The 13,229-nt window shown below is 32.5% G+C and overlaps 1 protein-coding gene across 1 annotated transcript; it reads right to left on the reverse strand.

Annotated features, from left to right (window-relative positions):
• Positions 1-3,852: 3,852 nt before the first annotated feature.
• Positions 3,853-8,274, reverse strand: LOC115711530 (DNA-(apurinic or apyrimidinic site) endonuclease). The gene is made up of 9 exons (XM_030639882.2): positions 7,915-8,274; positions 7,172-7,264; positions 6,899-7,043; positions 6,430-6,631; positions 5,911-5,989; positions 5,538-5,599; positions 4,967-5,053; positions 4,750-4,853; positions 3,853-4,300 (listed from the first exon to the last, which is right to left on the reverse strand). The coding sequence occupies exons 1-9, from the start codon at positions 8,146-8,148 to the stop codon at positions 4,224-4,226; spliced, it is 1,083 nt and encodes a 360-aa protein (XP_030495742.2). The 5' UTR covers positions 8,149-8,274; the 3' UTR covers positions 3,853-4,223.
• Between the last annotated feature and the right edge of the window lie 4,955 nt (positions 8,275-13,229).

Raw genomic sequence — 13,229 nt, forward strand, 5'->3', positions numbered from 1 at the left:
CACTTTTTGTTAATAACGGCTTTTGGTATCTTTATTAGGTAGTAACTTAAATAGGGAATTATATGTAATATAAAGATCATGAACAAATTATACTGAAAATGGTCATGTACAGTGTAGCACAAAAACCTTTTAAACTTTTCTAAATTGGGAATATTATCTATTAATTAATTAAAACTGAATATGTGTATCAATTTTCTTTTCTTCCCCTTCACGTAATATTAAATACTTTATATTATTCTTTCTTTTCTCTAAAAATATTACTATAGAATTTTAAAAGTTCTTATAATAAATATGTCACATTTAAGTTTGACTAATTTATATAGTATTTTATTGTTTTTAGGTCTTTTTATGATATTTGATATGCCATATATATATGTAAATTAGGTTTTCAAATTCTATATTTAATATTTTTATTTATTTCGGTAGTTTTATCTGTCATTGATGCCGGAAAAGTAGCCGAAGTTTGCTGACAGCACCGAAAAAATCACTAGAGTAGCAGTCGGTACCAAAAAAGTCGTCGGAGTTGCTACCGACGCTAGAAAATTCGTCAGAATTGGCATTGTCGCCAAAAAAATCACTGAAAAAATCACCAAGAAACTAGTTTCTTCTTCAAGAAATTTTCTTGGTGATTTTTCCGGTGACAATACTAATTTTGACGACTTTTCTAACACTGGCAGCTACTCCGGTGACTTTCCGGCACCGACAGCAAACTTCGGAAAAGTGATCAGAATTGACATAGTCGCCAGAAAAATTACCAAGAAACTGGTTTCTGGATGAAAAGACCAATTACTTGATGAAGAAATCGGTTTCTTAGTGATTTTTCCGGTAATTTTCTGACCACAATGCCAATTCTGATGACTTTTTCGACACCGGCAGCTACTCCGGTGACTTTTTCGGTACCGACAGCAAACTTTAAGAAATTCGTTAAAATTGGCATTGTTGCCAGAAAAATCACCGGTGATAATGTCAATCCTATGACTTTTTCGGCGCCGGTAGTAACTCCGGTCCGGTGACTTTCTCGGTGCTGGCAGCAACTCCAGCGACTATTCCAATTCCGATGACTTATTTCAGTTAACTTTATTGTTTAGCATTTATATTTTGTTATGATTTTTCATAGTGTCGAATTCGGTTTCACAGGGTTCATAAGTTCGAAACTGATTTCACAGGTTTTAAGGGTTCTGTGATGAGGTTGCTCTATTTTATTGTATATTTTTTATTTTAAGTTTCTCTTTATTATTTTGTTTCTAGGTTTGAAACTGGTTTTCACACTTATATTTTGTTTTCGATTATTGTTGTGCATTGTGTGTTGTTTTGTTTATATTTATGAGTATTTTTTTGTGTTTCTTTTCTCTATTTGGTTGTTTGATGAAACTGGTTTCACTTATTTTCATTGTATATCATTTTTGTTCTATTTTTATAATCTTTATTATTGTTGTGTGACGAAACTAGTTCCTTGATGAAGAAACCACTTTTCTGGGTGAAGAAACCACTTTCTTGGTGATTTTTCCAGTGATTTTGCTGGCGACGATGCCAATTCTGACGACTTTTTTGACTCTAGTGACTTTTCTGACACCAGCAGCTACTCTGGCGACTTTTCCGGCACCAACAACAAACTTTAGAATAGTCATCGGAATTGACATTGTCGCCGGTAAAATCACCAGAAAAATCACCAGAAAAATCACCAAGAAACTGGTTTCTTCATTAAGAAAAGTGGTGATTTTTCTTGTGATTTTTCCGGTGACAATGCTAATTTCGACGACTTTTTCAGTGCCTGCGGCAACTCCGGTGACTTTTCCGATAGCTTTTTCGGCGCCAACGGCAACTCTGGCAAATTTTTCAGCACCGGCAGCTACTCCGACAACTTTTCCTGTGCCAGCAGTAAACTCCGGTGACTTTTTCGGCACGAGTGACAACTCCGACGATCACTGTAGTTTCATGTATTTTATTTTTTTAAAAAAATAAATATGAAGGGAATTTTAATATTTTTTATGGTAATTCAATTAAGTTTTTATTTTTTATGAATCTTAAATTCAGATTCTCTTTTTAATGTTTTATATAGTTTTTTATAAAAAAAAAACCATATTTTTTGTTTGATTGGTTAGATAATGCCATATTTAATGACATTTACTTTTTATGCCATATTTATCATAACTTTAATAATTTTTTTTTCTATATTTTTGAAAATAGCTCAATATATAATATTCTTTTATTTCTTAAATAAAATATATTTGTTTAACACATCTATCTATATTTATATATTTATATAAGAAAAAAAGTAAAAACGTAATTAAGTGACATTTTATATGATTTTTTTTTCTATTTTTACTAATTTGTGAGAGTTTTTCATTTTGTGAAGAAAATTTTATGATAAATATTTTAAAAACAATCTTATATTGTTTAGGAACCATTTTATGTAATGTACTATATAGTATAAATAAGTCTATTAATCTTCACTTTTAGGATTCATTTGGTACGTCGTATTGTATTGTATTGGATTATATTGCATTGTATTGTATTAGTATTATTTAATACAATTTTATGTTTGGTATTGACTTGTATTTAGATTATGTAAAGTTATAATATATTTTCAATATACTCAACCCCAACACCGACTACGGTCTGGGTCCTGGGTCTAAGTCTGGATCCCAGGTTCGGGACCGAGTCTGGGTTTGGGTCTGGGTCCGGATCTGGGTCTAGGTCTAAGTCTAGGTCTTAAGACCAGGTTTGGAGCTCGGGGTCCGAGTTTGAGATCGGGTCCGGGTTCGGGACCAGATTTGAGATCCAAATCTTGGTACCGGTCCAGTTCGAGGTCCGGGTCCAGGATTGGGACCAGGTCTGGGCCCGGGACCTTTTTTTTGCAAAAGGTCAAATAAAGTATGGAATATCTATTTTTGCACTCTTACTTTGGTAGCAAAATTATAGGGTTTTCGCCTGTGATGTGTACAATACAAACTAGATGGACATGAACCAATGACTCCTTGGCGACTCATTAGTACTCAATGGAGTAATGGCAATAATTAAATTATTAAAAGACACAAGCAGTGTATAATTTCTCCACAAGATATTTGTATTATTATTAGTATATTTAAATACTATTCTTATATTTCTTTCAAATAAAAAAAAATACCAATTTTATATAGTTTAATTTAATAATTATTAACATACGTACACCACTTTGTGATGGTACCTAACAATGCTCCTTTTACGCAAACATGGTGTATAAGAGTTGTATCCAAGTAGTACAAAACATGCATGAAGAAAATATGAACAAACCATACATATCTCCAATATTTTAGGGAGAATTTTAAATGTTTTCTTATTTGTGTCTCTTTCAGAATTTGATTAAAACATTGGAAAATTATTTAAATTGACACTGAAAACAAACATATAATATGATGAACATTGGTCTACACTAAAGTACCAAAATTATCTTAGTACAGAGTTGGCCTAAAAAGGACAGTGGCAATTAAAACCAAGTTGCCCGTTTTGTGGTCTTATCAAGATCATCTTCTTTGTGTATCGTATGGTACAGCCAAAACCATATTATATATTCAATGCAACTTTAAATGTCAGAGAGAAGAAAATTAATGCAAAACAGGCTTTCACAGCTCTGATATAAAACATGCAAACTAATGGGATTTTGCAGTGAGTTATGATTAGACTACACCTATCCATTTAATCCAACATAATGGCCTTGGAATGGCTCACTTCAGGTGCTTCAATTTAATCACCACCAGAAAGAGACACAAACCCTTTTGGCAGTGCTCTCATTTCATCATAATTTTGAATGAGAATAATAATAAAGATGCCCATGAAAACAGGTTAGACCAAGCCAAACTAGCTACAATTGTATTTTTCTAAGATTTTAAAGCCAATATGATTTCACTTGCTGATGTTGAAGAACAGGTGGCTGGTAATGTTACCAACTATGTACAAAAGAAAATATGCTTTGTTGGGTCTCTTCTTACCTTTTCCTTTACAAATTTTGTTTACTTTCCCTTGCAAAAGGGGAAAGTGGTGGACCAGATTTAGCCAACTTGCCCATGTTAAGTGTCAACTAAATCAAACCATTGTACCCAACAACAGCAACTACCTTGATTCAGATAAAAAACACAACTACCTCGAATGTTCTGTTAAAATTACAGACTAATGCTAAGCATTCTAATAGGCAATATAAGTAAATATCGACATGATATCCATATCGAAAAGTTCACTAATAGACATCAACTTTCTCCAGAATTTATGGAGCTTGATTCTGAAAGCACTAGGGTGACTGGGCAATGATCACTTCCATAGAAACCTATCCAAAGAAGACACTAAAATCAGTCAAATATATTAGTGGGAGAAACATAACAAATAATTCTTCTGACATGTTAAGAAGACACAACACTTGTATTAGCTTTAGGGTGAAACATGTCAGGATTATCTACTAAATTCAGTCATTATTGTTTCATTAAGACACTTTTCTCAGAAATTGAGTCATCCATAAGATTTTGGTTCAGCATAATAAATGGTCTCCACAAACTTTGGGAGTGGATTATCTACTTGGGATATTAGTTTCAAGTTGTTAATTACTCAAGAAACTCATTAGAATGAACAATATACACCCCAGACCTGTGGTTTACCCCTACAAAATTTGAGAAAAGGATCCCTACTGAGTACCTACATAGCATTTAACATAATTTTCTATTCCTCAAGTTGGGTGAGAAGCTCGGTTTACAAAAACAAAGCATCGACAAAGAACAATACCTTGTAACTCAATGCCTTTTCCATGCATCTCACATGCAAGAATCCTGTCTTTGAGTTTCTCTGAGACAATAAAGTAGTCTATTCTCATCCTTTTGCCACGATACCTGCAAGAAACTCAGCACATCATTGTCTGGTGGTATAATTTAATCAATGTGATCTATCCATATTTCATGGTAAACTATCAGCTCAAACGCTTTTCTTTATGTAAGATTCTTACTTTCCGATGGGGTTTCCAGACCATGAAAATCCTTGTTCCATATCTTTCTCTTTGTGTAGAAATCTATATGCGTCTATTAACTTTCCCCTGAAGCATAATCCACAAACACAAAGTAAATCATGATGCTGTTAAAAGTTCAATACATCATGACATTGTAATTGTGTATAAACGATCCATGGTAAATAAGTTCTAACCCATCTATCTCCGAAGTACTACTCACCTATAGTGTAAACAATTAACATCATTGAAGTTTACAGTAAAGAGAATTAAATAGAAGGATTATTATGAAAAAGCAGTCACATTTTCCATCAGATATGAGATGTTGAGGCCAAGGAACAAATAATTTAATTGGAAACAAGCTTCTTTCTCTTTGATCGAAAACAAGAAAAAAAAAATGTAATTGGAGAAATAGAGTTGGGTGTTCAGAAAGTTGTGTGTGAGTACCTAGTACCGAATTTTCTGCCTGACCCCAATCAAATGAAAAATCCCATTACTATACCGTTAATAATTCAACAAAAGAAGAGCCATTAATATATGAAGAAAAGAAGGAAACGAAAAAGTTCAAACATACTCTTTCAATATGTTAGCAAAACGCTTTCTCTCAGAGAGAGTAAAACCAGGCTGTCCGCAATCCTGAATCAATAAAAGATCACAATCATTTAGTAAATCTGTAACTAGATTATGCCCCTAAAAATAGGACCTCAAAATAAGTGGTTCTTATTTGTTTCAGTAGCTTATTCTAAAAAATTCACAATGAACCTCTTTGTTCTAACATGAAAAGTAATAACAAACGTATCTGTAATATGCATGGTAATACAAATGCCCTATGCTTGTGATGTAGAACCTAATTATCTAATAAGTATTCTGCAACTAAAATACTTTTATACTCCATACAACAAAAAAAAAGTACTTGTTCTAAGAAACTTCAACATCAGATAAGTCACCTCTTTATTTGGAGGTACATAATTATTTTGCTTAGCTGTGCTGAAAAATTCTGGATGGCTAACATCAATCTCTTCATGGCTGCATACAATTTCAATTATTCAAAATGACAAGACAATCAACAAAAGTATAAATCTAAACTGTATCATAGATCAAATTATAGAAACTATTTTTTTCAGAAGCATGTCATTCGTCATAAACATTGGCTCACTGGAATAAGAGAGAAACAACAAATTTCATTTGAGCTACAATACAAATGATATTGTTACTTTCAAGTCAAGTGTGTTTTTTCTTGTTACACCTTTCTGAAATCAGTCACACTGCAGTCTGCATTCCTTTATTTTTTCTTGACTAGATCCCCTTGTGCAAAATGTGAGTACTATCAAAACCAATCAGTTCAAGAGATTCATCATGCCATCTACTAGAGCTTAAATCATATATAAGTATCTGCACGCATATGTGTGTATATATACATATATATTTGTTTCTATTGAGTCATGAACAGAGAAAAAAACACTGACCTAACATTTAGATCACCACACCATATAAGAGCCTTATCTGAAGACTGTGAAACAAACTCCAGTATCCTTTTATCCCATTTTCTTCTCCTTATAAATGAGTTTTCCTCCTCCTTCCAGCCATTATTTGGTGCATATGTATTTAAGACGCGGAATGTCTCAAATTCAGCTAAAATAACCCGACCATCTGTTTCATGCTTTGAAGCTAACAATAACAACAATGACAATTTAATGAATTCGATGTTTTTCATCGTAAAAAGGAATATACAACAATGACAACTGAATGCATTTGATGTTGTTCTTCATAAAAGGAATATCAAGGGACCATTATGAAGGAAATGCATGGTTCATTGCCTTTTGCAATGTGAAAAAGGACATTTGTTTCATAAGCTGACCTTCAATGGGATAATATACCATGTAAAATACGAACATATTCATACAATGAAGAATGAAATTTTGAGAATCATCATACCCTTTTTGTCAAGATTGAAAAAAACTGATTTTGGTTGGAAACATTTCTTTACAATAAGGGCAGTCCCTGCATATTTTGAATCTGAAAGAGACCACCAAACACGATAATTATTAAAGGGCGGGGAGGACAAGGCACGCATAATTATCTGCAAGATTATGGAAATTAAATTTAAGTTAGTAACTTAGCAGTACACATAACAATTGCTCTAAGCAATCTTTTACATTTCATAGGGGTGATCCAATAATGAAAAATACTAACTGTGAAAAGTGTTACCTGTTTTTCTTCACGTGATGAGCTAGTATCATCTTTCAACTCTGCTGGGTTTTTAGTTGCCCCTTTGGAGCCAGCAGCAGGCATCCTCACTTCCTAACATTTATAAATGGTTAGAAGGTTCCACACCAAATTTATCACGAGCCTTAGTACCAATCATTGGGAGTTATAGAGAAAAGAGAGATAACATCAGCACGAGCTTAAGTATTTAAGCTCACATGGATTAATTTATACATGTCACTCAAAACATGAGCTCTCACAATTTTTTATTATAAATTTAGGCTCTGTTTATATGATTTGAACAAAAAGTATCAGAGCACATTGCATTCCACCTTGTGAAAAGTTCCTCCAATAAAATAAGAAAATGAAAAACACAATAAAAAATAAACAATTCTTACCTACCAATAGTATCAAAAACTCAACACCAAAAACTTTTACTCTTTATAGTTCATCTGACTAAATGCCATTAATAGTACTTCAATGTTCTTAGAATCCTTAAACCACAGCCTCTAAAACTCAACCTCATCAAAAGAACAAAATAACCAGGTCCCGGGTTCACATTTTCATCGATGGATCACAGACCCAAATAAGAAAAACATACGTTTCAAAATACAAGGTGGTCAAAGCTTGAAAACCCATTTGGCATATTCATCAATTTGCACCAAATCCCAACACCCAATAACAGAAAAGAGAGGGAAACCCAGAAAGGGTGTTTCTTCAGAGAAGAGTGAAGAGGAACAAGTCACCTGTATGGAAATGACATCAGGGTCAAATTCAGAGACGAACTTGGTAAAGTCGGGGAAGTCGTTCTTGATCCGAAGAAGAAAACTATTGGCATTCCAAGTCAAGAACTTAAGGGGCTCTTTCTTGGTATCTTCTTCAACCAATGTCTCTCCATTCTCATCGTTTTTCTTGGAAGGTGAAGGAGTAGGCTTCTTGGCTGAGCCATTTTTCTCCACTGGTTGAAAGTAACGTTTCATCGTCTCCACCTCCTACACTCTCAAGACCTTTGTTTTGTTTTGGTTAAGTTGAGAACTTGAGAGTAAAGATCACTGCTTTTGCTTTTCCTTTTCCGATGTTGTCACTGTCCCCTCCAACGCTTTTTATTTATTTATTTTTTTTTTTAGAAAAAGCGTTTATATCTATTCATAACAAGTTAGACCTCTCGGTCATTACAAAATAAGGTTTTCGGGAGAGATCCAAATACCTGATGGGTAAAAGTCCATCTAGCCACATTATAAGCGGTATAATTTCAAGTTCTATTGACATAAGAAAAACAACAACTACTAAAAGAGGGAGAAGACTTAGTACAAATGAGATATAGTTCTCTATTGCTCAACGAGACCCCTTCCCATTGATAGCGTCGATAACCACTCTTGAGTCATTCTCCACAATAACGTACTTAGAGCCGATTTCCAAGGCAACAGACACAGCTAAAGAGCAGGCCGCCGCTTCACCATAAAGAACATCCGAGAAATCCTCCCGAACTGTCTGAACTCTAATCACTCTGCCAAAATGGTTCCTTACCACAACAACAATGCACATACTATCCAAACCCACTTTAACATCACAATTCAGCTTAATCCAATCATGAGGAGGAGGGGACCAAACTTCTTTTAAAGCTGGGGTAGGACTTTGGAGCAAGGAATCATAGATATCTGCATAAGAAGTACAAATATTATCAATGCATTTGTTAATATCAACAGGACAGTTATTATGGACCTTCTCATTGTGCACCCTCCAAATAGTATCCACAATAATAGAAGCATATAAGAATATATCATCGACACAAGCCCCTTTATATTTTAGATCCCAGATGAACTTGACCCAATCCCAGACATGGATGCCTGTATCACACACCGGATAGATACCCCAAGGAGAAGAACGCCAGAAATGAAGTGCCACATCACAAGATAGAAACATGTGTCCAACGTTAATCATAGGTAGGGCTGTTCATCCGATCCAATCCGCACTAAGTGCGGATTTCATTTTTTGGATCCAATCCAATCCGCACAATAGCTCAAATCCAATCCAATCCAATCCGCAAAAGTGCGGATTGGATCGATTACTTTGGATTGGTTACCTTTTAATATTAAATTATTTAATATTTATGAAAAAAATATTTTTTTTCTTCACATAACTAGCAACAAAATAAAACAAATTATAGTTATTTTATGTCTACAACAACACATTAAATAAATATAATAACAAATAACAAATTCAAAGGAAGAAAAAAAATTGTATATATAAAAAAATATTTAATTCTATTTTAAATTGTATGTAGGAAAAAAATATATAGGAATAGAATATAAATTTTATCTATTAAGTTTTGCAATATAATTGTATTATATGTATTAGACTTTTAAAAAACTATTTTCTTTACATTAAAATGTTATTTATATATATAATTTTTTAATTTTGTTATAAACATGTGTGGATTGGATTGGATCGGTTACTTTTACATGTCAATCAACATCCAATCCGCACAAGTGCAGATTTTAAATTTTCCAACCCAATCCAATCTGCACAAGTGCGGATATCCGCACTTGTGCAGATTGGATTGGATTGGATCGTGCGGATTGGATTGCATCGGTTATTTTATGAACACCCGATTCATAGGTATAGAATCTAAGGAGATAAATAGAAGAACTGAGTAATTATATTAATTTACTAAAATATTATTTATAATGATTTAAGTGTTTTAAAGGTAAAACATTAATTTGTCTCCACACGTCTATGGATAATTCATAGCATCTCTTTATTAAATATATAAAGCGTTTTATGTAATTAATAGTGTGATTTTGAATTTATAGTGGAGTCAGTAGGAATTAATAAGTTAAGAAATTTACTCGATAAATTTCAAATTTGCTTATTAGAAGATTGATTTCATAGTCTGATATGATGGTCTCCACATTATCTGAGATAATATCACCTTGTAGACTCAATTAATTGATTTGATAAGTTAATTAGAATTCAAAATTAGACTGTCTTATTTGAGAATTTTCACTTAGTTTGGGTCAATTTCAGAAAAAAAGAGACATAGGAGTTTATTTACTAATTAAGACACTTTGTGGATCTAATTTATAAATATATTTAAATTAAATTTTTATTTGATAATTATTTATAATTATTAAAATAAAAATTGTTGGGTTTTATGCCCTAAATAAAACTCCATTTCAATGTAATCCATTTTATTCAACATCAATAAAGAAACAGAAGTATTTTGCATTCATTTGTGTATGTTTTGGTTCATCTTATCAATTGCTTGTCTATTTGATTTATAAATTCATCTAAAACCCTTTTCACATACTTAATCCTGTTTATTGTGTTGTCAACACATTGGAAAATACACATGACTATGTGAATAAAGATTCCTAGATTTATCAGACATAGGGTTTTACTGATATGATAATCTACAACAGAGTTTACTTGCATTTGGAGAAATGCTATGTTCTTTCCAGAGCATTGGTTAAAGTAAAACTTAGGTTGGGTGCATGGAGTATGCATTGGAAGGGACCGATATTGACTTTGACTTAGATTTATTAAACTTACCGTAATATCTATTCAAGTCAATATCGCCTAGTTGATCCTAGATCAAATGATCTTAATCCTGTTATGATTAGGCTCAATCTCAAGAGGCTATTCGTGTTCTTTGATTTGTTAGTTAAGCCTACTTTTAGGTCAGGGTGATACGTACATTTTGGGAACACGGTAGTGCAATTGAGTGGGAGCACTAACATAAACATGGAATCTATAGCTTCTATCTGGCGAATAGTAAGTAAAGGATGATCTCCTTCAAGCTTGACCAAACAAAAATAAATGGTGGAGTACTCATTTCACATAAGCTGAAATATCATTTATATGGGGTTAAGTGTTTTAAGGATAAAATACATTGTAGGGTGTAACGGTAATCTAGTCCCTTAACAATGTAGATCATTCATATAGAGGATCATTGATCAAATTAGGATTATAACAATGGATAACTAATGATGTGTTTATATGGTGGAACATATAGAGCATTCTATATACTGAGAGTGCAATTCTAAGTTCTATGCGTGGATTCAACGAAGAATTAATAAGTCAGTGAATTTAGGTTATAAATTCTTGATCTACTTATTGGAAGCTCGGTTATATAGACCCATGGTCCCCCCACTAGTTGAGATAATATTGCTTGTAAGACTCATATAATTGGTTTTGATTACTCAATTATAATTCTCAAATTAGACTATGTCTATTTGTGAATTTTTCACTAAGTAAGGGCGAAATTGTAAAGAAAGAGTTTTAGGGGCATATTTGTTAATTATGATACTTTGTATGGTTCAATTAATAAATATGATAAATGACAATATTATTTAATAATTATTTATAGTTATTAAATAGTTAGAAGTGGCATTTAAATGGTTGAATTTGAAAATTGGCGTTTTTGAGAAAATGAGATGCATAAATGATAAAACTGCAAAATTGCAAAAAGTGAGACCCAAATCCATATTGCCTAGGCCGGCCACTTTTATAGGGTTTATCATCTGATATTTTCATTATTTTAATGCCAAATAATTCAAACCTAACCATAGTGGAATGCTATAAATAGATAGTGAAGGCTTCAGGAAATTTACACTTAACTTTCACACTTTCCTTCAGAGAAAAACCTGAGCCTTCTCTTTCTAAACCCTAGCCGCCACACCTTGCTCTTCTTCTTCCTTGAAATTTCGAACCACTTAGTGATTAGAGTAGTGCCCACACACAGCAAGTGATACCTCAATCATAGTGAGGAAGATCGTGAAGAAAAACATTCAACAAGAAGGAGTTTCAGCACTAAAGAAGGAGAGAAAGAGATCCAGGTTCAGATATTGATAATACTCTGCGACAGAAAGGATACAAGGGTTAGAGAACTGAACAGAAGGAGATATTTAATTTCGCTGCACCCAATGTAAGGTTTCTAATACTTTATATGTGTTTATTTCATAATCGTTTTAGAAGTTCATATTTAGGGTGTTAATCAACATACTTGTGAGTAGATCTAAGATCCTTGTAAAATAATTTCCAACAAAAATTTGGTATTTAAATAATTAGATTTGATAAGTGGTAAAAATAAATAAAAAAGGCAATTTGTTTTACTTAAGCTTAATTGGAACAAAATATGGCAAAAGTGTATTCAGCGAGAAAATTACATTGTATACTTACTTTATTTTATTTGTTTTTATTTTTATTTTTATTTTCATATTTTTTAATATATACCCACTTTTATAGATAATGTTCTTATTATATCCCTTAAATTGATGTAAATTATGTGCTAGACTTAAATAGAGGGTAAAAGTATATTAAACAACTCACTTACAAAAGTAGGTACTTTTTAATAGAATATAATATGAGGGTATTTTTTTTTTATTAATGAATATAAAATAAAATGTATTCTTCAACTTATCCCGTATTTGGCCATGATAGTATTTTTGAGCCCATTGTCTTTATTTTAGCCCATCTCATCTCATCTAACCCTATTGTAAGGTTATATAAAGAAAGAGATGAGAGCTTTATCAGATAACTTAATTATAAGTGATTTTAACTTAAACCTGACAAAAGAAAGCTATCTCTCTCTCTCTCTCTCTCTCTCTCTCTCTCTCTCTCTCTCTCTCTCTCTCTCTCTCTCTCTCTCTCTCTCTCTCTCTCTCTCTCTCTCTTAAATAGCCTAGTCTAAGAGTGTTCATTGGACCACATCTAATATTTTTAGGTTTATCTAGATTGGATCCAATTATATATTGGATGTTAGATTTTCGATCCGATCCAATTAATTTCAGTCATCCAATCGATCAAACATCCATTAGATGTTGGATTAGATCGGTTCTATCCGTTAGATGTATTTCATATATATTTATTGGTTTAATTTGAGTTTATTCAATATTTTAGACCTAGTATTTTTTGGATCGAATCAGATTCATATAATATTTTAAGTCCAATATGTATTGGATTGGATTGGATCCACTTATCCAAGATAAAAAAAGTAAAAATTTAATGTTAATTTTTATATATACATATATATTTTATGTATAACAATATAAAATCTAAT

The sequence above is a fragment of the Cannabis sativa genome, chromosome 3 (assembly GCF_029168945.1).
Source record: "Cannabis sativa cultivar Pink pepper isolate KNU-18-1 chromosome 3, ASM2916894v1, whole genome shotgun sequence".
In the NCBI taxonomy this organism is placed as follows: Eukaryota; Viridiplantae; Streptophyta; class Magnoliopsida; order Rosales; family Cannabaceae; genus Cannabis; species Cannabis sativa.